This window comes from Tyto alba, unplaced genomic scaffold (genome assembly GCF_018691265.1).
Source record: "Tyto alba isolate M040663 unplaced genomic scaffold, T.alba_DEE_v4.0 Super-Scaffold_6, whole genome shotgun sequence".
Lineage (NCBI taxonomy): Eukaryota > Metazoa > Chordata > Aves > Strigiformes > Tytonidae > Tyto > Tyto alba.
Genome location: NW_024881327.1, coordinates 51544883 through 51569395, shown reverse-complemented (window position 1 = coordinate 51569395; position 24513 = coordinate 51544883). Strand labels below are relative to the sequence as shown.

General features: G+C 37.1%; 2 protein-coding genes across 5 annotated transcripts in view; one reads left to right on the top strand and one right to left on the bottom strand.

Moving 5' to 3' along the window:
- The window catches only part of CTNNA2 (catenin alpha 2), a 464407-nt gene that overhangs the window by 285960 nt on the left and 153934 nt on the right, over positions 1-24513 (top strand). Inside the window, exon 1 of one of the 4 annotated variants that reach the window (XM_032993893.2) lies at positions 9973-9997. The exons of the other annotated variants lie outside the window; for them this stretch is intronic. The gene's annotated coding sequence lies outside the window, so the exon portion shown is untranslated. Of the gene's footprint in view, positions 1-9972; positions 9998-24513 lie in introns of those variants that run through there. 4 annotated transcript variants of the gene reach the window in all.
- On the bottom strand, positions 6034-9817 carry LRRTM1 (leucine rich repeat transmembrane neuronal 1). The gene has a single exon (XM_009976684.3). The coding sequence runs from the start codon at positions 8894-8896 to the stop codon at positions 7331-7333; it is 1566 nt and encodes a 521-aa protein (XP_009974986.1). The 5' UTR covers positions 8897-9817; the 3' UTR covers positions 6034-7330.

Sequence of the window (24513 nt, the reverse complement as noted above, 5' to 3'; positions counted from 1 at the left end):
GAGTGACATTTACATGAAATTAAGGTAAACATTTGACATGTGGTGGCCTCTTTAGCATGGGGATTGCAAACCTTTCAGCAGCAGCCACAAATTTCTGTTTGCTGTTATAAAATTGCTTTGGGAAATAATCTGGATCAGAGAAGTAAATTTTCTGTCAAGATAAACTTTAGTAAGTTGCCAAGTTGAAAAAAAAAGAGTGTGGGGGGAGAAATCCCAAGGTGGTTTATCTCATTATTATTAACATTCTTTAATATTTACCAGGTTCTGTTAACAAGCCAGACTGTCAGCAGAGTCATTGAACCACAGAGACACATTCAGGTTTATTCCTGGGAGCTCACTTTACCTATTCTCTTGCAAAGAGGGCAGATGTGTTTCAAAGGGCTGGCAGTTTTTAAAAGAACCAAAACCTCTGGATTTCAGTAGCTGTGGACTGTTCTTGCAGTTTTGTTTGGGATTTTCAGAGTTTCCCTCTTCCCCCTCTCACTTTTGTTTCACTCTGCCTGTGAGGTTCTGGGAGTGCAAACTGGGAGAGTGGGTATGAAGGGATAGAAATAAGAGGGAAGGTATATATTTTAAAGCAGATTCAGAAACCTGTTTTCAGTTTGAACCCCCCAGCTATTAGGAGGATGTTTGCTCATACCTTATTGTAACCACTGGGGTTCAGAGGTGCTCTACTGCATGGAGATTTGGTCTCTATAAGCTGCATTGCCTTCATTGGATAAGCCCTTAAATCAATTTGATATGTCCATGCATAATTTTTTATCACAGATTTTACTGAAAATACAATTTTTAGTCCTCTTTCCAGTGTCGTGCTCTGGGTTGCTATTAGGAGAAACATAATTCACGAAAAAGGCCAGAACAAAGCTTATAATAAATGAACAACCAGGCTTAGTGTCTAACCATGTCAGTCAGAGAAATCTGCTGTGCTAAAAATGGTAATTCAGTGATAAAGTAGGTTTTTATACTTACCTATTACCTTTGAAATTTTGGATTTAGTCTTGGTTAGCTCAGAAACAGAACTGAACTGGTCATGTTCCCATAGCACCCGTGTTGAAAGACATATTTCTGGCTGTAGTTACTGTGTCTGGTGAGGATGTGAAGAACATGAGAGCAGCAAAATGGTTTGAAATAAAAAGTGCCTTAGCAGAATAGTAGGTGCTGTTTGCCAAGCACAGGCGGACATAATATTATCCTTTAGCCACTGCCAATTCTCTCTAATTTCTATAAGTGATGTACATATTTGGATTTTGGAGGAAGAGGAGAAATGGAAGAAAGGCAAAAAGCTGGTGTTTATTTTAAACTGAATTTCTTCTCTTGTAATGTAAATCTGCATACTTTGAACTCAAACTCCATTCAATGCAGCCGGTTGCATTTGACTGTCTCACCCAACTATCACACCAGCAAAGGCAAATAAGAACAGTAATTGCTTTAAAGGTTGAATAATTGTGTTTGAATGCCAACAAGTGACGTTATCATTATAACAAAAACAGTTTCCCTGTTCTCACGGAAATACAGATTTCATTGCAAATATGTTCACTTTAAAGCAGGCAAGCTGCAATAAAATTACAGTGCTCTGCAGCATTCATCTCAGATCTTCACAGCCACCCACCCAATTACAGGCTGTGTCTTGCCAGCAGAAGATTGTTGCTTGGTTTCTGTAATATTTTTGTAGCTTTGCTTTCCTCTACATAACTTTAGAGGTAGACTGCGCTTACTCCTTTCCTTTCACCAGATTTTTCTTCTGTTAAAAAAAAAAAATATAAAAAAAAAATTGGCTGGTATGGAAAGTCTTTCGCATGGATCTAGATGTGGTATTTTTTTACATAGAGTATACTCTGAATAGTTGTTTCTAATACCTTAATAGCTCTGGTTTATGTCAGTAATTATATGAAAGGTTAATCTTTAAATCACCAGCATTTCTTCAATTCCTAATCAACTTCATGCTTGGAAAGGAACCCATATAAATGCTCAATTTGTTAATATTAGACTGGGTTGAGCAGGTCAAGGAAAACTATAACCTTAATGCATAATGATAAATAGAACACAGCAAAAATATCTCAGATCTGTTTGTCATAATAGTTGTGAATATGAAAGCTGAATATGAGGGAGGATGAGTGTGGATATAATTATAAGGAGAATCTGCTATAGCTCAAAATCACCCCTCTCTCTAAATGAGGGTTTCTTAAGGGATAGGGGTAAACCCAAGATATTTTGGGTAGAGAAGCCTAATTTTCTAGAAAGTCTGTGGTGAACTGTGACTAGGTTAGCTAAGGAGTCCAGCAAAAAAAAATTAGTGGAAAAGGGATGGTGCCGGAGTTCAGTGAACAAAATGATGGATGAGGGGGACATTGTGCTCCTAGGGAAGAAGGAGATGGCAGAGGAAATGACAGGGTTGCATGCGCACACGTTTGGGAATGCCTGTCCACGTGCACCTCTGGAAATGAGAGTGTGTGACTGAGAGTTTGTAAAGGTTGGGAGAGAAAAAGGGAGATGCTGGGTATCTTTCTTAAATCTCTGCTGTTGTCCTTGCCACAGCCTTAATGTGGGAGGTGACAGCACTGCAAAATCTCATTTTCCATGTGTGCACAGTGGTCACCTTGCCTTCCCACCGGTTCTTGTCTTCCCTTTCATCCTGTCCCCTCATCCTTTCCTTTTCTCTTTCTTGCTCAGTAAAGCTATTTAGTGTTGAACCCTCCTTTCCAGAAGCTGTTTCATCCCTGCTTGCACAGTTTTTAAAACTGCTTTCTCCACCCACCTTCAGTCTTGCTTTTCATCTGTGCTAGTCTTTTAGATTTACCATCTTCAAAAAAGAAAAGGCAAAGGAATCCAGAAGCAACCTGATTTAGTTGTCGTTACTCCAGTCTTCTCTCTCGTCTTTTGTCTCCTCTTATTTTTTTTTATTATTATTACTGTTATTATTATAGCACTAGAAATAATCTTCCTAATTAAATACTCCTCCTTATTTGCCATTCAGAATACCATTGGAGAAGCTGGGGGGAAGGAAAGGGGTATTCAGAGTGTCCTTTTGCTATTAATGCAAAATGAGACACAAGAAACAAATTTAGTCCATTTCAAAAGCAAATGAAGGGCTTTTCATCAGAACCAAATAAAATTAACAAACAGGTTCATTTTAAGGGCTCCTCAATGCCTTTAGCCATAAAACCATACAGAATATATTAAAGCATACAAAAATATCCTTAGGTATCATTAATGCTCAGTCTCTGGCACACGCATGCAAGGCAGTTATGAACCAGGCATGGGACTGCATCGTCAGACTGGTACAGTGTCAAGTTATTGCTGTGCACACAGAGGAATAGGTCACCCCCTTGGTTTAACCCCCTGCAGTACTCGAACAGTGTGGTAAAGGAGGGAATTTGCAGCTTTAAGACAGAATTTCTTTGTACTTTATATATTCAGGCCAGAAACAGAATGTGGTACATTAACATTGATTCTGTGGTTTCATATCAGTTTGGGTTTTTTTGTTTTTTTTTTTTTTTTTGTTTGTTTTGTTTTGTTTTTTTTTTTTTTTTTAAAGTAGTACAGAAAGGAAGGAAAAAAGACAGAAATGAAAATAAATCATCCCTTATATACATTCAAAGCATACACAGCAACAGTTCCTTCATCACTGGGTGCACTGTAAGTGTGTATTGATGTTAGCAGCAAGAGATTGCATATTAGAGATCTGTAACACTGGTAGTGTTAACCATCCTCAAAAAAGGTATTCTTTTGCTTGCCTTTCACCCTGTCTTGTATGTTAAAAGACACTTAAATATAACAAAAATAATGTTAATTACCTAATTATAAAAGGGATATTAATCCTATTAAATGGAACATTAAAAGGGGAATATTTAAAATATTTTCCTTCCTTTAATATTCCCCAAGCAACTCCTGAACAAAAAAGTATCACTACTAAACCCAAAAGCATCTTTTTCTTCTTCTTCCTTTTGATTTTGGAGCCATTTCATAAGCCAGAATGAGGGCATCAAAAGAGAGGGAATGACATATCTCTGGACAGTTGGTGAACATGAAATTTGGGGGAAAGAGTTAGAGAAAATTTGTCCCTGCAGTTGCTATAAATGCAGCACAAATATAATAACTTTCATATGTACCAGTGCAAACAGCCTGGAGCAGGATGAATAACTGGATTTTCAATAGCTGGATTGAAATTAAATACTTGATCTTTTATTTCTTTATTATCCACGTATTTTTCATGTAAACCTTTAGACTAGATGTGGGCACACTGTGGAGTACCTTCCTGCCATGCAATAGCAATGACACCCCTCTTTCCATAAGTAGATATTCAGAGGGTGTTGAGATATCCAGATATCTTCTGGAGATCATTAAGAGGTTGTCTCTAGAAGATATTACCCTTAGAAAAGATTTCTGCATGGAGATTTTGAAATATGTTCTGAAGTTTATTAAGTGCTAAGCTCTATATGGAGGATCCATCCATCATCCTGCTAAGGGTGGCAAATCACTGCTGGTCACTACCTCTCTTCAGAATAAATGGCAACAGGCAATACCAAAATCAACTTTCACTTAGGAAATCACTGCACCTTTAAAGAAGAAGGTTCTGTTCAGTTTACTGGATCTGTCAATGTAAGATGCATGAAACACAGAGGTGAATAAATTCCAAAGGCGGAATTGCTCACATCTTTGCAAATGTAGATTGAGGTTGCTAACACCAATAAACAGCAGGAATAATTCCAGAGGGGTGCAATCACTAGTGTGTTTAAAATACAACCCACAAATATGCTAAAAATACATAGAAATACAACCACAGGATGTTTGTCGGTATCAGTGTTGCATCAGATTTACAGGGGCAAAACCATGACGGCACTAATATGTTTCCTTATAGCAACAGAGGGTTACTATAGAAATGAAGCTAATTCATATATTTATTTTTTTTGTACAATATGAGGACAATATTTTAACAAGCTTGCTTGGTTTTGGAAGCTTCCTGGCAACTAGCTGTAATCAGTTCTTCTGGCTGCAGTGCTTCATGTTGATTTGAGGAATGTATAACATAGTCCAAAGTTAGAAAGACAATTTTTCACAGTTAAATTCCCTATTAATTTCAAAGAAGGTTTTAATGGGGAAAATACATATAAGTTGGCCCTCAGTTAGCATGGCATAAAATATTTTCTCTTAAAATATGATCAGGCACCCAAAGAGACAAGGGGTTCTGTACCTACTCTCTGCTCTCACAGTTAGGTTTGTACATGGACATTCAACCCCTCAGGTCACTTGGGAGTTTCAGGATAGATCAGGCCATTGTGGGTTTGAGGCACAGAAACAGAAATGTGCATTTGTTTAAAAGGAGCAAAGCCTAGTTTTAACAGTGCTAGCTTGTTTCAAAGCTGTGGGTGGATTTGCAGTGGCTTTAGTAAAAAAGCAGTTGATTTTCATTAAATTTTCTACGACAAAGTGCTCTCCCAATACATAATCTTATTGCTTTCACAGATGACATTATAGTCTCACTAGATAAAAATTTTGATTAAGAGGCTGTGGTCATATTTAATATTAAACAGGATGAGATATACCAAATAGAGGAAAATAAGTTCTGACTCCTTAAAAATAGTGTCAGAAAAAAAAAAAAAAAAAACAAAACCATAAAATTCAATCTTTTCATTCAAAATTAATGGCTAAAACCTGTTGTGCAGGAAAATGGTTTTTAAAAAGATGGTTTATTCTGTGCCTATTTTCTGCTTTATAATTCTGCTGTAGCCTTTCAAGAGTAGGTGGCACTTCAGTGCTATAAAAAAGAAAAAATCTGTGCTAAATTAAAATGTATGTTAGATTTCTCAATTTTTCCTCTATTGGTGATAACCTAAGGATAGAGAATTATGTACAAAGCATAGAAATGTTGCCCAATACATTATCCATAACATTTCATTAGCATGTAATGCTGTATGAAGAACATTTCAGGATGCCTGATGTTATAAAACTACTTCATCTTCATTAGTATGAGAGGAGTTGTTGAAAAGATCAATCAGTAGGTTGTTCACATACTGGAATGAAAAATCCAAAATATAAGGAAAGGAAGCCTTTATTTGAGGGCAGTCAAATAAACCAGCTGTGTGATTCTACATTAGGAAATCACTGCTCATATCCATCAATTCCATTTATCAGTCATTAGTAAGGAGGGTTCATATACTTTCTGCCTCTTCAGGGATTTTAGAGCTGTTTTGTTAGTGATGGTTTGTGGTGAAAGTGAGGGGCACGGGATAGGCTTTGTTAGCAGTTTACTACAGGACCCAGAAGTATGCTCTAATAACTCTCTGTCTTGCTCTGACAGTGTTACAGTCAAGGTTTTACTCTTGAAAGACACACAGGTTTCAGCACTGAGAACCGAATAGCTTTTGCTCTTCTCCATTCACCATGGCACCACAGTGCACAAAGCAAGGATTTCTTTGCTCTTAGCATATCTCAAAACAAGCATAAAAGTGGGAAATGCTAGTAAAAGCCCATAAATTTAAATATTTTTCTTGTCTTTTGTATTGTAAAGAAAATTATGCTGAGCACATTTTGGCAGTGTTTCAGTTTGAGTTTTGCTGTTTGTTAGGTTCTTTTAGTGAGATTTTGCAGTATGATACAAAATACTTTTAGGGGTTATGATGCAGTTTTTAGGGATCTTACAGCAACTATCAAGTGAGCTGTACTAAAAATCCTCAGAAATCCTGTCCCATGGACACGGTCAAAACTTTAGCCTTTCTGAGGTGCAGTGGCTCCTTGTACTGACATTCAGTTGCAGGTAGCACATTAACAAAAATATAATTCCAGTGTCATGCTTCGTATCTTCAGTAACATGATGTGAGTGAATGTGTACTAATTACAATGTGAAGCCATCTGGTAACTTTTAAGTTTTCTATTTTACGTGGCTTCTTTGCTCCTAGGCTTTCATTTCAACACTCAGTATGATGAGAAAAAGAGGTTAAACTGTTGCATTTTGTATACAGGGAACAATTCATGTAATATACACCAGTCTGTAAAAACTGTAAATGCTATTTTTTTTTATTTTAAACAGTTTTCTTAGTTTACAAAAGATCAATAATTGGTACCTTTTTACACTCTCAGATTCCTGAATATTGACAGATCTTCAAAGGGAGTATTAGCATATGAAATCTTAAGATTGACTGTCCTGAAGGTTTTTAAGACACAATAAAGCTAAAATATCAAGTCTTTTAGACAGCCCCTCTTAACAATTTCGGCAGAGGAGCACGTCAGAAACCACCAGCAAAGCACAGCAACCCCCCCCCCCCCCCCCCCGTGCCACTGTCTGCCTGCACGCTGTTATTTGGTTGCACACTGTTTAAATCCCCAAGGAAAATCACACCTCGCATTCCCTCGCTGGCTGCTGGTGACAGGAACAAGATCCGTACTCATTAATGATCACCAGGGCTCCCTCAATGTGGTTGGGTTTGTAATCAACGTAATACTCCTGGGCTGACATGGCAGCCATTTGATGCATGGTCTGTTTTTGCTTCTGCTTTCTGCGCTGTGTCACAAAGCACTGTCTTAGTTGCCTTAAGCTGGCTGGAAAGCACTTCCAGGAGACATACAACACTAAAACCACGATGAGGAAGGAAAAAATCAGTGCCATGGTCCCCGTCACCACCTTGTGAATCTGAACGGCGTTCTCCGAGTTCTCGCCGGGCATGGTCACGGTTATGGCGTATGTCGTTCTGTCCCCGTCGCTGTCCTGCACGTCGTACGTGGCGGTGGCAGAGCCGTAGCTGAACGTTTGGTCGCTGTTGTTAGTTACCGGGGAGAGGGTGTTAACACTTGTTGGGTCTGCCGCGTCTTCACACAAGTGAAAAGCGTACACCGCATCCAAAACATCCTCACCCTGCGCGTACTCAGGGGTGGCACAGAGCAGGTTGCTGTCGTAGCGACCCTTGAAGTTGCTCAGCCAGGAGGCCAGGGCGCAAACATTACGGCTGCAATCCCAGGCGTTTGCAGAAAGGCTGATGCTAGTGAGGGACTTCCAGGAGTCGAGGACTCGGGAGTCGATGTAGGTTAGCCGGTTGGAGTCCAGCTGCAGGGATTTGAGGTGAGGTACGCTTTCGAAAACATGAGGTTCAATGTATTCAATTTCGTTGCCGGAGAGATCCATTTTTTCAAGTTGCCATATCCAGTCCAAAGTGTTCACTACGATGGTAACTTTATTCCTTCGCAAGCAGAGAGAGTGCAAGGAGATGAGCCTGGGAAAATGGGCTAAATTCACTTTCACCAAGTCATTGTGCTCGAGGTGCAGCTCAGTGAGTTTGAACAAGCCTGCAAAAGAGTTTCGAGCCAGGCTCTTTAACTGATTGTATCCTATGTCTAGAAACTTCAGGCTGCGACAGTCCTGAAAAATTCTCACTGGCACGAACTTGATGGCGTTCGACCGCATGTGCAAAGTTGTTAGTTTTCTCAGCCCGTGAAACAGGTCAGGCTCCAAAGACTGTAGGTTGTTGTATGATAAATCCACACTGCGCAAGTTTGGCATGGGTCGGAAAGTGTTGTTGGGCAGTTGGGTTATTTTGTTGGAACTCAGGGTGAGCTCTTTAACTCGCCGCAATTTTTGAAAGGCATTCCCCTCCACTGAGCAAATGTGATTGTGATCCAGATAGAGCCACGTGAGCTGCATTAACCCTGTGAACTGTCCATCATGCAGCTCTGAAAGGCTGTTGTACCGCAGAGACAAGCCCATCATGCCCGACAGGTTGCGAGGCATCTCTGTAAGATTCAGTGATTCACAGTACAAAAGCCTGCCCTCACACCGACATAGCTGTGGACACCCACTATTCACGGCTGGAAGCATTTTAGAAAAGATACCCAGCGTACACAATATCAACCCTGGGGGCTTCCTCAGCAGCCAGTTTAAACAGAGACCAATAAGAAGGAAATCCATTAGCAAGAATATTTCCAAATATGCTTGAGAATGTCCATTGAATCTTTTCAAATTCTACATCATATTTTATTTAAGGGTAAAAAAAAAAAAAAAAAAAAAAAACCAACAGGAAAACCCAAAACAAAGCCAGAAAACCAAAGCAAAACAGCAAACAGAGCAAACACAGAGGCAAATATTTCACTTTACAGCATGCAGGAGCTGTACAGCATTAAAGTTCACAGACATTCAAAGGTAAAATGATAGTGATTTTGTTCATGTTAAATGCTGCAGCAAAGAAAAAAAAAAATCTTTCTTCATGAAAGAATTTAATTAAAAAGTGTCTTACCCACCCTTTTCCAGAGAGTGACAACCTCCATTCAGTTGCTTCCTTTGTGTTTGGACTAATTATATGCAGAGCTAAAAAAGACCCCTCTGTGCTACAAATTCAGTCCCTTTCAATTTTGTGCAAGGCTGGCAAGCTCACAATGTCTCACTTCGCTTCTGCTCAAAGAGCGAAAGGCTTGTCCAGCTAGCTTTTTAGCTGACTCCTAGGACCTGCAAGTTTCAGAACTATGTACATGAGCTTGATCTTCTCCTTCTCCCTCTGTCCTTTTCTCTGCAGTTAACACTGTGGCGTGAAAAAAACTCCAAACTCTTTACTAACGACTCCACAGGATTTGTCAATCTGTTTAATGTCCATCATTTGCAACGACCATTGACCGGCACAACCTTTACTCCATAGAGAGATTACCATTCATTCACTGACCGGCTAAGGGTAGCTTTATTTCCCATTCTTTGTTCGCTTTGCTTGTTAGGTGATGCTTAGAGCAGAGAGAGACAGCAAGAATCCCTTCCCTTCAGCTGAGCAGTGTGTTGCTAGAGCATGCAGAGGCACCCAGTGTTCACTGAGTGTCGTAAGCTGCTCAGGATTGTACGCCTGCACTGTGCATCTCAGCCATGGGCAGATTGAAAAGGGGTGGGCATAAAACCAACATTTGAGCGAACCAGGAAAGTAATATATGCTCTTTGATGAAATGGAAAATACTTTAAGCCTATCTCGCCATTTCTCAAACGGGCACGCACACACAGCCGCACAAATCATCAAGAGCGAGGCAGTGCTAAGTAGGAAGCTTGAGAATTAGGATGCTTTTTTTTTGCTTTTGTTTAAAGTCTGAATTTATAAACTATTAGCCGGGAGAGGGAGATACTTGATTTCTTGGTTTGGGAAGGAATACGTAAACCAGTATCTTTGGATTGCTTTTTCTCTCTAATTCTGATGATGAGATTTGCCTTTTGGAGTCTTGGGGTGGGGGAGTGGTGGGGGGAATGTGTTTTTCTTCTGACATTGTCTAAATAGAGCATGATTTTAAATTCTGTACATTCTTTCTCATAGAAATGCAGCCAGAGCTCTGCAAATAGGAATGTCTGGTTTCGTATAAGCTTTAATTACATTTGGTCTTTTTCCATCCTGCATATTTTGTGTATGTTCAGCACATGCCTTTCCTAAAGGCTTTTTTTTTTTTTTTGCCTTTTTTTTTTTTTTTTTTTTGCAGTGTACGCTACGGCACACAAAACTATAATTCTTGCAGCATAAGGATAACTGTGCTTTTGGAATAAGATCAGTGTATATGTTACTCTGACCACGTCAACAGCATGCAAAGAAGGGGTTTTAATCACAATTAGTTAATAAGTTCTGCAGATTGTGCTGGTTTTTGTTCCGTCCACCAAAAAAATCCTTGCCTGATAATTTGCAGTCCTCATTATCTATGGGAAATGCATCAACAATGAGCTCTCTCTGTAATTTTTACTGACTGAAAAATATACGGTACTTCTGTCAGGAAAACGCTGGCCATATTTTCCTATTATGAAATAGAGTCTAAAGCCTGTGTGCTGGTGAATGCGATCAGAGCTGACAGCTCACAATTCTGCATGAATTCTCTATGAAGAAGTTTCACATGGATACAAGTATTGCAGAAGATTGTGCTAATTTTAAGTCAACATCAGTTGTGAAATGCTGGAGGCAGGGCAAAACTGTTACATTTGATTTCTTTTTCACAACCGTATTAATTTGAAAAAAAGCTCCTTCTTTTTGAAGTATCTGTTGCAGAGCTGCAAAATCCTAGAGCCGTTGGTTGTGTTTGAATGTGGCTGGCTGCTGTGCGTGTATGCTGGTAGAGATCAAGGAATGCAGTAATTTGGTGCAGTAAAAGTTGTTTTACAGAAGTCATGGAAAACTTAAGCTCTCGTGCATAAAAATCTGTGAAGGAGATTCCTTACAAATGTATCTGACGAAAAAAGTCTTAAATAAATTACGAATATAGAACACTTTGACTGTGGTTTCAAAACCTAGGAATCAATGTGCCTTTATGCTCCCAATTCAGTTTATCTACTTTTTTCTTCTATTCACAGCCCTTGTATTTCAGTGGTCTCAAAGGAAAAATGTGATGCTTTAATAGTATATGAACCTCTTATATGTTTTAGCATTCAGTCAGGAAAGCTGAATGTGGATTTCCTTTCCCAAGATTATGCTGTTTTATTCAAAGCAGGCTGTTTATGCAAGTGTCCACTGGTTGCAGTACACCTTAATTCTGTTTCTCAGTACACAAAAGCAGGAGAGAAAGCAACAACAGAACCAAGAGAAAGAGCATTGAAGCAGAAGAGACTGAAAAAACCTTGTCCAAGAATATATTCCAGATTGCATTTCTGAATATTTTGATTCAATTAGCCAGAAAAAAGTTTAAAAAGATGACTTGAACTTTATAGATACTGAAAAAAGCTTCAAAACGATAAGGTCGTATCCCTTAAAAGACTACAACCCTATGAATCTTCATGGAGCAGGTCTTAATGCCTTCTCCCATATAAGAATTTGCGGAGAGATCTGCAACAGTAAACCTAAAAATTTCAACTATATCTTCAAGGAAAGCTGACATTTTCTGCAAATCTGATGATGATAATGATCACTTAGTTACCATCTAAATGCTATGTATAAAGTGAAGAATTCCTCTAGTGGAGATGAAACTCTTTGATACATCACTGTGAAGAGCTGAATATTTTTTTGCACTGCTTCTTCTTGCTATCACCTGGGATACAGCTTGGATCCTAACCAATTTGCCTATTCTCACAATGGCATATAATCTATTGTCCTTTGGTTTCCAGAGGCAGAAATTAAAGCAGACAGTAGATAACCTATGTAGCATCAGCTGGAAAACTGACAACTAGAATTAGGGACCCAGAATTAATGGCCCTAAGCACACTAATCTCAAAGTTTTGTCAGAGGTCTATTGCATGAGAGACCCTGCTCTTTTTTGTCAAAAACTTGTTTGTGAAAAATAGAATCCAGGTAGTCTTAAAATTAAAGACTTCACATATGTTTGAGGCTGTAATGTTGAGTCAGAGTAGAGAACAAATTCAAGAACTATGGCACGTGGATCTGAAAAGACAAACTTGAGTGAATATATGTCTTAGATCTGAAATATCTCTTGTAAATTTGGTTTTCTTCTATATTTTTAAAATACTTTTTTTTTGCAGTAAAACTAGGAATCCACTTTGAACATGATTGTAATGCAAAGGGCTTAATTTCCACTGTCTGAGCTGCTATCACAGCCAAACTGTTAAGTTTACACATTTTCTGAAGTTTCAAAGCCTCTGGCAAATCTCTATAAATTAGCGGATTTAAAGTAACTTTATTAAATGTGTTATTATAAAATATTATAAGAAGCTCAGACTAAGTTTTTATGTGTTTAAGGTAGCCTGAATAAATCAACATAAAGTAGGTTACAGAAGAGGAACATGAGTAAAGTTTTAGAAAGTAGCTGGGAAGCTATTTCTTGTGGTCATGACAAGTGTAATTCACTGGTACCACCCTTCAGTGATTGTCAGAATTTTCCAGATTGAAAAAGGAAAACATTTTTCAATGTATTTAGTATACATATTGTTAATATTATGATCACATTAATGTTACTTATCATTTAACTAGCCTCGTAATCATTTCATTCTTACTAATTCCTTGTATTGCATGGCATTACTGTTTGTGCCTGGATATTTAACCTGCCTGATTTTGCAGTCCAGCAGTTAGGACAGAGTGAATAACATCAAAATCTAGCCACTAATGTCTAACTGTGCATATATACATGTTTTTATATATTAACAAAATATGAAAGGACAAAACAGTATATTAAATACAGTGCATATTTCTTCCTTCTGGTATTTTCTGAGTGGTTTCTATCAGTATAATAAAAAGTGGGACTTTTAGTGGTGATTTTAATTTCCCTTCATGAATGGACAGGCTCAAACCTTGATCTTACATGGTAGTCTTTAATTTTCAAGTGCACTGGACCATAGCGTTTTGTATAAAAGAAACATTTGAAAACAGAAAAGGGAAGAAAAGGACCCGATTTCAAGTAAAGTACATTAAATCTGTTATTTCTATAGTATTTATATCTCGGTCATCCCTGCAATTTGGCTAGCTGTCCTTTCTATATAAAATTCAGGGTCTGAGCTGATAAGAAGTCCATCACCTATATAACGTGTCTCTTTCAGTAAATATAAAAATGCACTATTTTACCCAAGCTTTTAACCAAAATATTTCTGGTGATTCAAGATGTCAAAGTAATAATGATAACTACCATTAAATTATTGAAGTGCAGAACAGGCATGTAGAATTTGTTAATATCTTTAAATAATAGATATTCTTATGTAAATCACCTTATTGTTTTTGACAATGTGCTAAAAACTTTTCTCTCTCATCAGTCACTCACTCCATTCCTATCATCAGCCACATTCAATAGCAGGTAGTCATGTACAGCTCTATAAAGACCTATGTGCATAATTGTCAATGCAGTGAGGAAATGTCAATTTTTAGGGAAATATATCAGTGATAAGGTGAGGTGTGTCTCTCCTCCATTCATTACTGATAGACTACTTGAATAAGCTAAAGAGTTACTGACTCTCAAGTAACTATGAAATTACCTATGGATTTCTGGATATGCTGTCAAAGATCTAGACAGTGTTATTGGTTGTGAACATCCAGGTATAATGGAAAAATGACAAGAAGTAAAAATTATTCTTCTGTGATTAATCAACAGATTGCTGAAGATCATGTAGCATCCTGGTTAAGCAAAGACCAGTGTGTCACAGTCAAGTTACCGAGTTGTTGGAGCTCCTGGTTTGTAGGGAAAGTGGAAATTTAAACCTTGGTTTTCAATTAACTCTCACTAATTTACATCTCTCAAAATGTCTTCAGAAGTGTTGCACTAAGCATGTGTAGAATGCAATGATTAGCAACTGCAAAGGCTCTAGTTAGTGATATTTAACTGGAAATCAATTAGTTCCACCTTCAGAAATGCTAAACTAGACACTCTGGGAAGGTTCATCTCGACCTTCTCAAGCATTTCTGGAGGTGTCAGCGAATGAACTGTTATTGTTTTCCAATTAGCTTAAGAATTAAGAGGGCCACAGCTTACCTTTGCCCTCTTCTACTGTTGATTCATCTGTAAAGATTTTTAAATAAACTATAATGCTAAATGTTATTTTATTTGTGCTCTAGGACTCTTTTTTTTACTGAATGGATTCTGTTCTTACATGGATGTAGCTAATGCAAGATGGCTATTGATGCCATTGCATCTTGTGTTTGTTGGTTGGTTGGTATATCTTGGTGTATTTACTCAGATTCATGAAACATGTGAGAGGTTGGGTGATGGTGCAACCATGAATACACCACCAAGTGACAAAATAGCAGAGTTGGTTAGGACTGTGAAAAACCTCCCTTGTAGCCAAATCAGTTATGGTCCTAAACCCATCATGTGTGCATGGTTTACCGGCATTTTTTGTACTTCTCCAGAATAACTCGTGTTGCTCAGAAAGGTGGCAAGTCCCAGCTGGGGATGGAGGCATAACCATGCCAACAAACTCTACTGTAGAGAAGTAATTCGTGTTATGTTGGACTAGCCTTCTTGATGCAAGACGGTTCACTCTTTTTATCAACAATATAACTTTAGTGGCAGTAAACACTTTTCAGACTTTCAAGGTGTGGGAAGTAGAGAGAACTGAGAGGAATTAATGAAATCAATTATTAAAAACTAGGATGAACAAGTTAAAAGCTGTTCCTGGCACTCTTCTGGAAAGTCTCTTTACAAATGAATGAACTGCTCTTGGAAAATTTTCCCAGAGCAGAAAATCTGTTCTCAGTATTAAACAATCAGTTGTTTTTAATCCATTTCTTTTGCTCCTTTCCAAATATATTTTAAAGCACAATCAGAAAAGATAACAAACCTTGTGATGGCCTTTATAGATATATTATTGAAATAAATATAGGTTGGTGGTAATGTTGGTGCTAAACTAGTATTTTGAAGTCAAATAAATACTTTTATTGAATCTTCTTCCATCACAAAGGGTACCATTTCAGTTGAATCTGAAGGGATTTTTACAGGGAAACTCTACTTTTGGATAATGATCCCTGGAAATAATATAATTCCAAATTTTCTTAGGTCTGACTCCTGGATTTACTGAAAACTTGAACAGTATGAGCTAGATTATGTAGTCATGAAAATAGATGTTGGACTTTAGTAGAGCGCCTATAGCAAACAGGCAATCAGATCTTTGGAAGACTGTATTATTCTCAGTTATGTGTGCTTCTTGGTATATTTTGGCAGATGGAGAGGCAGGATTTTTATGTTTCCATCATTCTGCTCTTATGATATCCATAATCTGAAGGGGAAATGCAAGATGAAATTTGTTGAAATCCCAGTTGTTTGTGTATTGCATTTTATTGGGAGAGTAGAGGCAATCTGAATCATTAGCTCATACATAGAAGTAATAATGCACAAACCAGGTTGAAGACTCACATTTCAGATAGAAGTCATTGTGATTTTTGCAAACATAAAGAAGACAGTTTGTTGACTACCTGAAATATTTATGGCTTCATTACGTATTATTTGCAACTGATGTAATGTCTAAGAGCAATAATCACGGGTCAGGAGTCTCAGAAGGACATATTTAAAGGCATAACAAAAGATAGTCATGCCTTCCTAAAACAGAGAATAACATGACTTTTTTTTTTTAAAAAAAAAAAAAAAACAACAAAGCAAAACTTAAAAATACTGAACAGTTTCATATGGCGGGGGTGGTTTGTGTGTGGTGTATGTGTAATCTTAGAAACCTGGCTTTACTCAACAGATAATTTAATTTTTGTGAGATCCAATGGCAGTCCTTGAAATGTGCCTTCCTGACTCTTGTTCTGTTTTATTTCAATGTATTTGTGTCTGTGCTAGACTTTTTATGTCTTATAAGGAAGAAACATAAAATGTAATCAAAACTTTGTTTTGCTCCTTTACTCTCAATAAATGTATAGAAAGGCATAGTCAATTCTAATAACATATCAGATCCTGAATTTACCTGCAAAGATATATAAAGCATATGCAAACCACATTCTCAACATACATACAATAATATGACTGTAAATTACCCTCACATTATATATGTTTTTTGAAGATGAAACAGCAGATATGGGGGGCAAATAGTAACAAAGCTGAAAGCTTCACTTCAGATATGTTTCAGAATCATATTTCTTCTCTTACTGCTGTAATTTTGAATCTTTAATATTCATGTAAAATGAAAAGCTTATTGTTTCTTAAGACTCAATTTATATTTTAAATGAGTGGAAAGATGCGTAATCAACTGGAAAAGACAGGAAAAGATCAGCTTGTTTTTCAAGATATAGGACATTTTACTGTGTGTTTTGAATTTTAGATACCATTTTTAAAGAACACTTGGCTTACTTCTGCTCTTTTTTTGTAGTGGAAATTAATTAATATTCGACAAGAGAGTGCTTGATTTTCTTCTTCAGATTTGGTGTAGAGCCAAGCTTTATTAGTTAGAGCCTCTAAATCAAAATCAAAGGTCAGTATCTGTGAAATGCCTGTGGCTCAGGATATATTGTAGTTCTTTCCCCATTATTCAGAGATTTTTGTCTATGAAAAGGTGTTTATGTATTTAAGTGGATGCTGTATGTTGTATGGATGGCTGTGAAAGGACAACCATTATTCATGATTACATCAATAATGGTCCTAACAGCTATCCTGAAAGATGTGGGAGAGCATTGGTGTGAAACTCCAGAACCTCTTTGGTGTGGTCTATAAACGCTGGCTGAGGGTTCATGTCCCACAGCATGTTGTATCCAGTAATGCCCTTTCTCCCCCCAGGCCTGTTGATGATGTGCAGAGAAGCTGCTCCCAAATCTCTCCCATCATCATCCTAAGACCCCAGAATCTGTACAGGCAAGGCCATGTACTTTGCTCCACAGAGGTCCATTTGGGGAATCAGCAGGTAGTAGACAAAAGGTGATTAAGCAAGCTCTGATAGTGACTGCCATATATGCCAAAAGAGATCAGGAGGGGAGCAAGAATGACAAATGAGTGTCATTTCTGTACTTGAAAAACTGGAACTAGCAGTGTCTGAGCAGAGAGGCATTAAAGATACCTCTAGCTCTAAAAAAAAAAAAAAAATAACCCTAGAAGCGGTACTATGTGTTCTGATCCTCACTCTGCTTCTTCTACTTCTATATAACATTTTTGCTTATTCCGTGCCCTTGTTCTTCCTACATCTAGGTTTTTTCTGTTTCCAGCTCGTAATTTCAGGGATTCTCTCTTCCTATGTCTCTGCATAATGCCCAGCACGGACGATCTTTTGCTATGTCCTAATGAATGTGATAATAATCAACGCAGCTTGGGTGTTGGAGACAATAATTGTTGGATAAGAATTAGTGAATTTCTCCCAGATATGTAATCTATACAACTAAGGTTTGGTCATGTCTTTCTGCAGCCTATTTTTCTAGCTGAGCTTGGACCATGTGATGACATTAGGTCAGTAGAAGTCACTTCTATCTGTTTACATGGCCTTAAGGGCCATGAAGGCAACAAACATTAAAAGACATTGAAAAAGCAGTGGGAAGAAGCTTCCCCAGTGCCAGAGGGATGAAGCTGGGAGGTGTTTGCTTCTTTAGCTTCTGCCCAATGAAAATCATATTGATAGCTATTATAAAAACATTTGCCTCAAAAAAAAAAAAAAAAAAAATTACTTTGATACGTGCTAGATTTTCTTGGTCCTCAGTCTGCTGGACTGTGGAACCTGGATGCATCTGCAGCACTACAAAGTAATGCTGACCTTGGGATACTTCCCTGAAACACATTTAGCTCTGAGTTTTTTGAGATGTGTTCTCTGACTTTCTGGATTTGCTGGCACTCTTGTGTCCATTAAATAATGATTAGATTCAAGAAATCCAAGAGACCAAATAATGCTATCATCTGTTCCCTACTTATCTTAATACTATTGCCAGTAATATTCCAATATATCAGTTCTAGACTATTCTATACCTAACTTGATGCATGAAAAACAAGGACAGTATGCTTTTTTGTTTCAGAGGCAGAACAAAACCAGTTTATTTATTGATTGGATTTTGCTATATCGCCTAGAGATGAGGGTGAAAAGTGAATTATCTACTTTCAAGAACTGTTAGAGAAATACATCATTTTTCATAATGTTTGATGAATTGCTTACAGTACTTGTTTTACTTAAAACTGCAATTAAAAATCACCCTCTAGTCAAAATAAGAATGTGATAAAAATGTGATTTGAAGCTGGGCAGAAAAATTTCTAAAGCCCTTTGGGATTAATTCCAGTAATTATTCAATCTGATGTTTTCCAGAGAAATAACCTTTTATGTATGAACTCCATTAATCATAATAACACAGTTCACATGTCAGATACTTCTGTCCAGTCACTTAATACTCTACATTTAGTAAGAGACTAATAAATATCTTCACTAAATATGAGAAAGTATTAAACTGCTTTCAGAAAATCACAGTCCATGTGTAGTTTTTAATTAAGTCTTGGTCTTGTGAGGTGAGACATATTGTGCTTATGTCTACAAATACACTGAATTTCCAGGCCATAGTGATCATCAACATCATGCCTCCTGCTAATTTTATGTAATTTCATTCACAGCACTTTAAGGACATTCTTGCTTTATTTTCTCCTATCAACTGTCCTAGAGAGGTCTGATTTGTCTGTCCATTCAGTTGTAAACACTTATTTTATTAATTTGCCTATGTAAATAATGGTCTTCTGCAAAACCTGTATGTAGGAAATAAAAAATCTACTTTAGATCATCTACAAATATAAGTGAATATTTATTTTCTTGCATATGAACTTATTACACATTACTGGAACTGCACAGTGAATACTGAGCAACTGTGATGATAAGCAACTCTAAGTATATTTTTGTTATTTTTGTCAGTGTTTCATTAACTGACGATATTCTGTCAGATTATCTTCTGTTAAAAAGTGGTGGTTTAAAAATTCAGTGGTGATTAGATGCTTATATTTGAAGAATACCGTTCTCTCTTTTTCAGATTCTGATATTGTTTTGTGCTTTTGAAGCTGGAAAGTAGAAATAGCTGTGTTCTGATGAGAAATGATAAATATAATCCTTTGCTGAATGTGGATAAAGGATGTAGGCAAATGAGACTGTTTTAACACAGCCTCCTCCTGCATCTTCCAACTTCTCAAAATGTGAGAGTGGATAACAATTTCTTGTCTTTGGGGATTTCCTTTATATATATATATATAATTTTTTTTTTTTTTTGGTTTGGAGCAATATACAGTGTACCAGGTTATTGTGACTAATGCTTTCAGTTCAGGATTTTTGCATGTCAGTTGTCATTCTTTGCAGATTCCAGTAGATGGCAACTCCAGTCTTCTTGACATTTAATCTCCATTCAAACTAGAAATATTTTCTGCCCCCTGCCCCCCCGCATCTTATCTATATAAATGGCTACGAGTTTCACAGAAACGTGAATCAATTTTACTTTTATTGAAATCACTACATAGTATCTGATTTGAACTCAAACAGTACAAAAAAAAAAAAAAAAAAAAAAAGAGGCCTGTAAGCACCAATCCTCCTGGATCATAAAGCACACACTGATTCTCCCATAACTTTAAAAAATATTTTAGGAGTTTTCGTAAAAAGGATTAGTACCCAAAACTTCTTTTTATGTGAAATAAGTGAATAGGTTGGCTGCAAATGCAACATACTGGCTTTAAGTTTGATAGTTTGACTGTATAGTGTATAGTCCATAACTCCCAATCATTAATGTTAAAGTATTTATTTTGGCTATGCACAGTAAATACCTGATCAGACTTTTTAAAAGTTGCAACTGATATTTCTTTGTGAATTTGATAATGATATACCTAGATGCATCTTGCCTTAGGTGAGGGCAAGAGTAGGACTGGGGATTTACTGCATTGTATTAGACATGAGAATACTCTCAGATTTCCCCTCTTGCTCAAGCACTGCTATATTCAGTCTGTCTTCCTTGTGCTTTTATTCCATCCCATCAATTGTATTACCAAAGCATCAACGCAGAGGAGTCTATTTCTCCGTTTTCCTCCACCGACTTTCGCAACTTAAATACTTGCCTGTAGAACTTGAAGACATAAAACAAAGCATCTCTCTGTGAATGAATGCCAGACATCAAAAGGCACAAAAGATTGTGCTTGCTCTGCCTGGGATGGAGACTAATGATCATAACAATCACACAAAGGATCCTTTCTCTATCTCTCTGTATCAGAACTGTAGTTTAATTTTCAAATCACTTCTACTGTATCTAGCAAGGTTTTATTTTGTGATTGATGGTGACAAAGGGACACAGAGGGACAGTTGAATTTTTTTTTTTTTGGTTGGTTGGTTTTGTTTGATTGTTTGTTTTTCAAATAGATACAGATCTAACTTCAGAAGAACATATGCACCAATCTTTCAGGATATCGGGTTTTGTTGTTGTTTACCTACTTCATCCACAAAGAGTTTTCAGTAATTGTGTAAGAAACTTTCGAACTGCCACAATCTGTAGCATCAGTGATGCTATTAGTTACCAAGTCTCATGGTCACAGACTGATACAAACATTTATTGGTTAAAATAAGCTGGAAAAAAGTTCTAAAGCAAAGCAATGTTTAAGACCAGATTTAGATGTTCAGACTTTTATTGATTTAGTAAAAACCTTGATTTTCAACCCATACTTGATTAGTCTATGGACATTTTCACTTCACAGAAACAGTATTAAAATAAATTATGCTCATATAGGACAAGCAGAATATTGGTCCATTTAAGCCTGACTGATTTTTATGTAACAAATTAGTGAGCAAGGTAATTAAATCTCTTTTGGATGCCTGTTTCATCTCTGGAAAGAATCCCAAGAACCTCAGAAAACTGACTTTTGGGTTATATACAGGTCTTGGGTCTATTGCAGCTAAGTGGCTTGTTTCTCATTATCACATTTAGTGCTACAGAAACTACTCTACCAGAGTCTTTATTAAAACTTGCTTAAGGCTAGCATTTTCCCTTGGGTCAATAATGACTTTAGAGGAATGGATGTAGAAGCTAGATTTGTTCTAGCTACTGGAATGAATTATGTCTCATTGGGGCCCCCAGGCTAGTATTTCAAATTTGCCACCAGGCACTTCATCAAAAATTCTATTCCAGTATTGAAAAGACCTTGTGCTCCTATTAGTAAATGCAGAGCATGCATTTGAAGATCTTCCCCCACACTCAAACTATATGACTATGTATTTTTCTCTGCTGAAAACCCACTGAACTGACACACGCATCAGTGAATATGTGGTTTAGAAATGTATCCGGAAGATCTCATGCATCAGTGAGATGGTTGCCAGTTATTTCCATTTAAAGTATAGAGCACAAACTAAATATCAAGGTAACATCTGTGGTGCTCCTAATGGTAAAAGCCATTAAAATCCTACAGCTCATTTTCCTTGTGTGAGCAGAGTATTTGTGAGAGTGGTAGTGTGGAAGTACCATTTCTTCCTGCGAGTCCTTGCTCATAAGTAATCCAATCAAGATCAGCATTGCTTATCATTGTTTATCATAGAATCATAGTATGGTTTGGGTTGGAAGGGACCCTAAACATCATCTAGTTCCAACCCCCTTGCCCCGGGCAGGGCCCCCTTCCCCCAGCCCAGGGTGCTCCCAGCCCCGTCCAACCTGGCCTTGAACCCTTCCAGGGAGGGGGCAGCCACAGCTACTCTGTGCAACCTGTTCCAGTGTTTCACCACCCTCATCGTAAACATTTCTTCCTTAAAATTTCTATCCTACTCATATGAGCAAGTATTTCTGAAACATGCAGTTCCTCAATAAGTAAAAATAACTGGTATTTTTTCTAATTTGTAAAATCTGCTTGTGTTGATGATGAGATAAATTATTGACTTAGAAATTACTTTGCATTTATGATCCCAGAAACAAGTTGCTAGCCTTTCAATTACTGGTCTGTTTTTAAAAAGTGATTGTGTGAACTTTACAAAACATAGTAGTATAGAATCATTTGTTCTCTTTCAGTGTTTTTACAGACTTAAGTATCTGTTGAAATGCAAAAGTGTTTGATATTAAAAAGAGATTGGTAATGGATAACAGACAGACAGGTGTTTGGCTTTTCATTGTTATTTTCAAGGGCAGAGTCTCCCAATGCATTATTTGGATAGCTCACAAGCACATTCACATTCTCATCTTATTTTTTCTTGCTGACTGGATTTTCCCTGAGTGCTATGTTCAGAGATTTCAAATACAACATTACCTAAGAGGTGCCATTAAAATCTGAATCAAACAGTGAATGTTATGATGGATATTGCACTTTAACTGCTATGTCTGCAGCCCAATACTAAATATAAATAATTATTTCTATATATGCATTGAAATTTTATCTATAACCATTTCCACAGCTTATTTCTAGCTTAACACCACCAGGAATTGGAAATAGTTATTCTCCTTTTGTGAAATACCATAAACTACACCTTACTTTTAATTCCAAAGTAGATTTTCCAGATGTTTCTCTACAAAACAGGATAGACCAGGTTAGCAACTACAGCAGACTGTAAAAATATATTTGCTTTCTTGCAATGTGTTTATTCTGTGTTAAAATTGTAGAGAATACCATTTTAGACAACATCATGGCAAGATTGAGTAAATTCTGTGTATAGGTAAGTTTTTCTTGACAGTTTGTAAGGCTCAAACAACATTTCACATAATAGGAAGGAAAAAACACCTTCATATATAATTTGTAATCCAGTTAGCTTAATCAAAATATCAAGAAATATAAAAATATGTATAGACTCAGTATATATAAAATTACAGAATCATTTAGGTTGGAAAATACCTTTAAGACCATTGAGTCCAACCATAAACCTAACACTGCTAAGTCCACCACTAAAACATGTCCCTGTGATCCATTTCTCTTATGTTGCATTTAATCCCTAGGAAAAAAATGTAGTTTAATCAAGATTTTACATGAACTTTCTCCATTTAGTTTCCACTTTAAACAACAGTGGTCCAATGCAGTAGTGGAACTTAGGTGCTTACTTGATTTTTATCTATTTAAAATCTTTTTACTTGAAATATAAAATGAGTTAGATTTCAGCAGGGGTTTTTTGTGTTTTTGTTTGTTTGTTTGTTTGTTTGTTTTTTGAGAATATGGAGAATAGACAGAATTTAAGAACATGCATTATGATCTTCTAAAGATCCTCTGGAGCTGAAAGGGATTATCACCAAAATCATGGGACGTGTTTGTCTGATGTACCTTTAAAGCTCTGAGTCTCAGCTTTGACATTATTTTGGAGCCTCCTTGTAAACAATCTTTTATCTGAAGGTTCCCATCTAACCGGGTCTTAAAGAGATAAAACACACTATGAATAAGAGTTAAAAAGTCCCTCTGCTCTGTTTAATTGTGATTCTTTCTGTTGGTTATAGCTGAGGAAGTCTTTGTGACATATAAACCTTCTTAGTTCGTAGGAGTGCAATGAATTTAAGAAATCACCTGGGTTTTGCTCAGGCAGTATTAGTTTTGGCATTCCTGACACATCAGCTTGTCCTGTAAACTCCAGAACTGAAGACTTCTCAAGGAAATCTATTCTAGTGCTTCATGTTTCAAATTCTGAGAGTTTAACAAACCCAGTATGTCTAAGCTTTTACTATTGGTGGAGTTTTTTGCTGCTCTTCAGTAACTGCTTTTGATCTTTCTTTGGATCCATTCTAAATGGTCCACACTTTCTTGATACACAGATACAAACAAATCCCATGGTATTCGAGCTGAGACCTTGCTGGTTCAGAGAACATCTCCCTGGCTGCAGTTGGGTTTTTTTGCCTGAGAACGGTGTTTGCCTTTGTCACAGCTGGGTGACACTGATGACTCATGTTCAGTCTGTGATTCACAAAAGCCCCTGGAACCTTTTCTGCAGATTTTCCACATAGCTACTACTCATTCTTTGTTTTATAGCTAGTTATTCCTGACTGAGTGAACATCTTGCACATGACCCTGTTGAATAGCATCTCTCTCTTCTTTTTTTTTTTTTTTTTTTTTTTTTTCTTTTTGAGGACATAAGTGCAATTTGTCAGAATCATTTTGAATTTTTATTCTGCCCTCCAGAGTACTGTCAGTGCTTCTCAGCTTGGTGTCACCTCCAAATTTAATAAGCATATTCCATGTTCTATCACCTTGATCATTAATGACAATATGAAACATTGATGGACCCAGAAAAGACCTTTTTGTGTCATTTCTAAGTGAGACAAAGAATTGCTTTTAGGT

What these genes read in the sequence shown, in the direction of transcription:
- LRRTM1 (XM_009976684.3), bottom strand. Translation starts at nt 8,896, where the DNA reads ATGGATTTCCTTCTTATTGGTCTCTGTTTAAACTGGCTGCTGAGGAAG.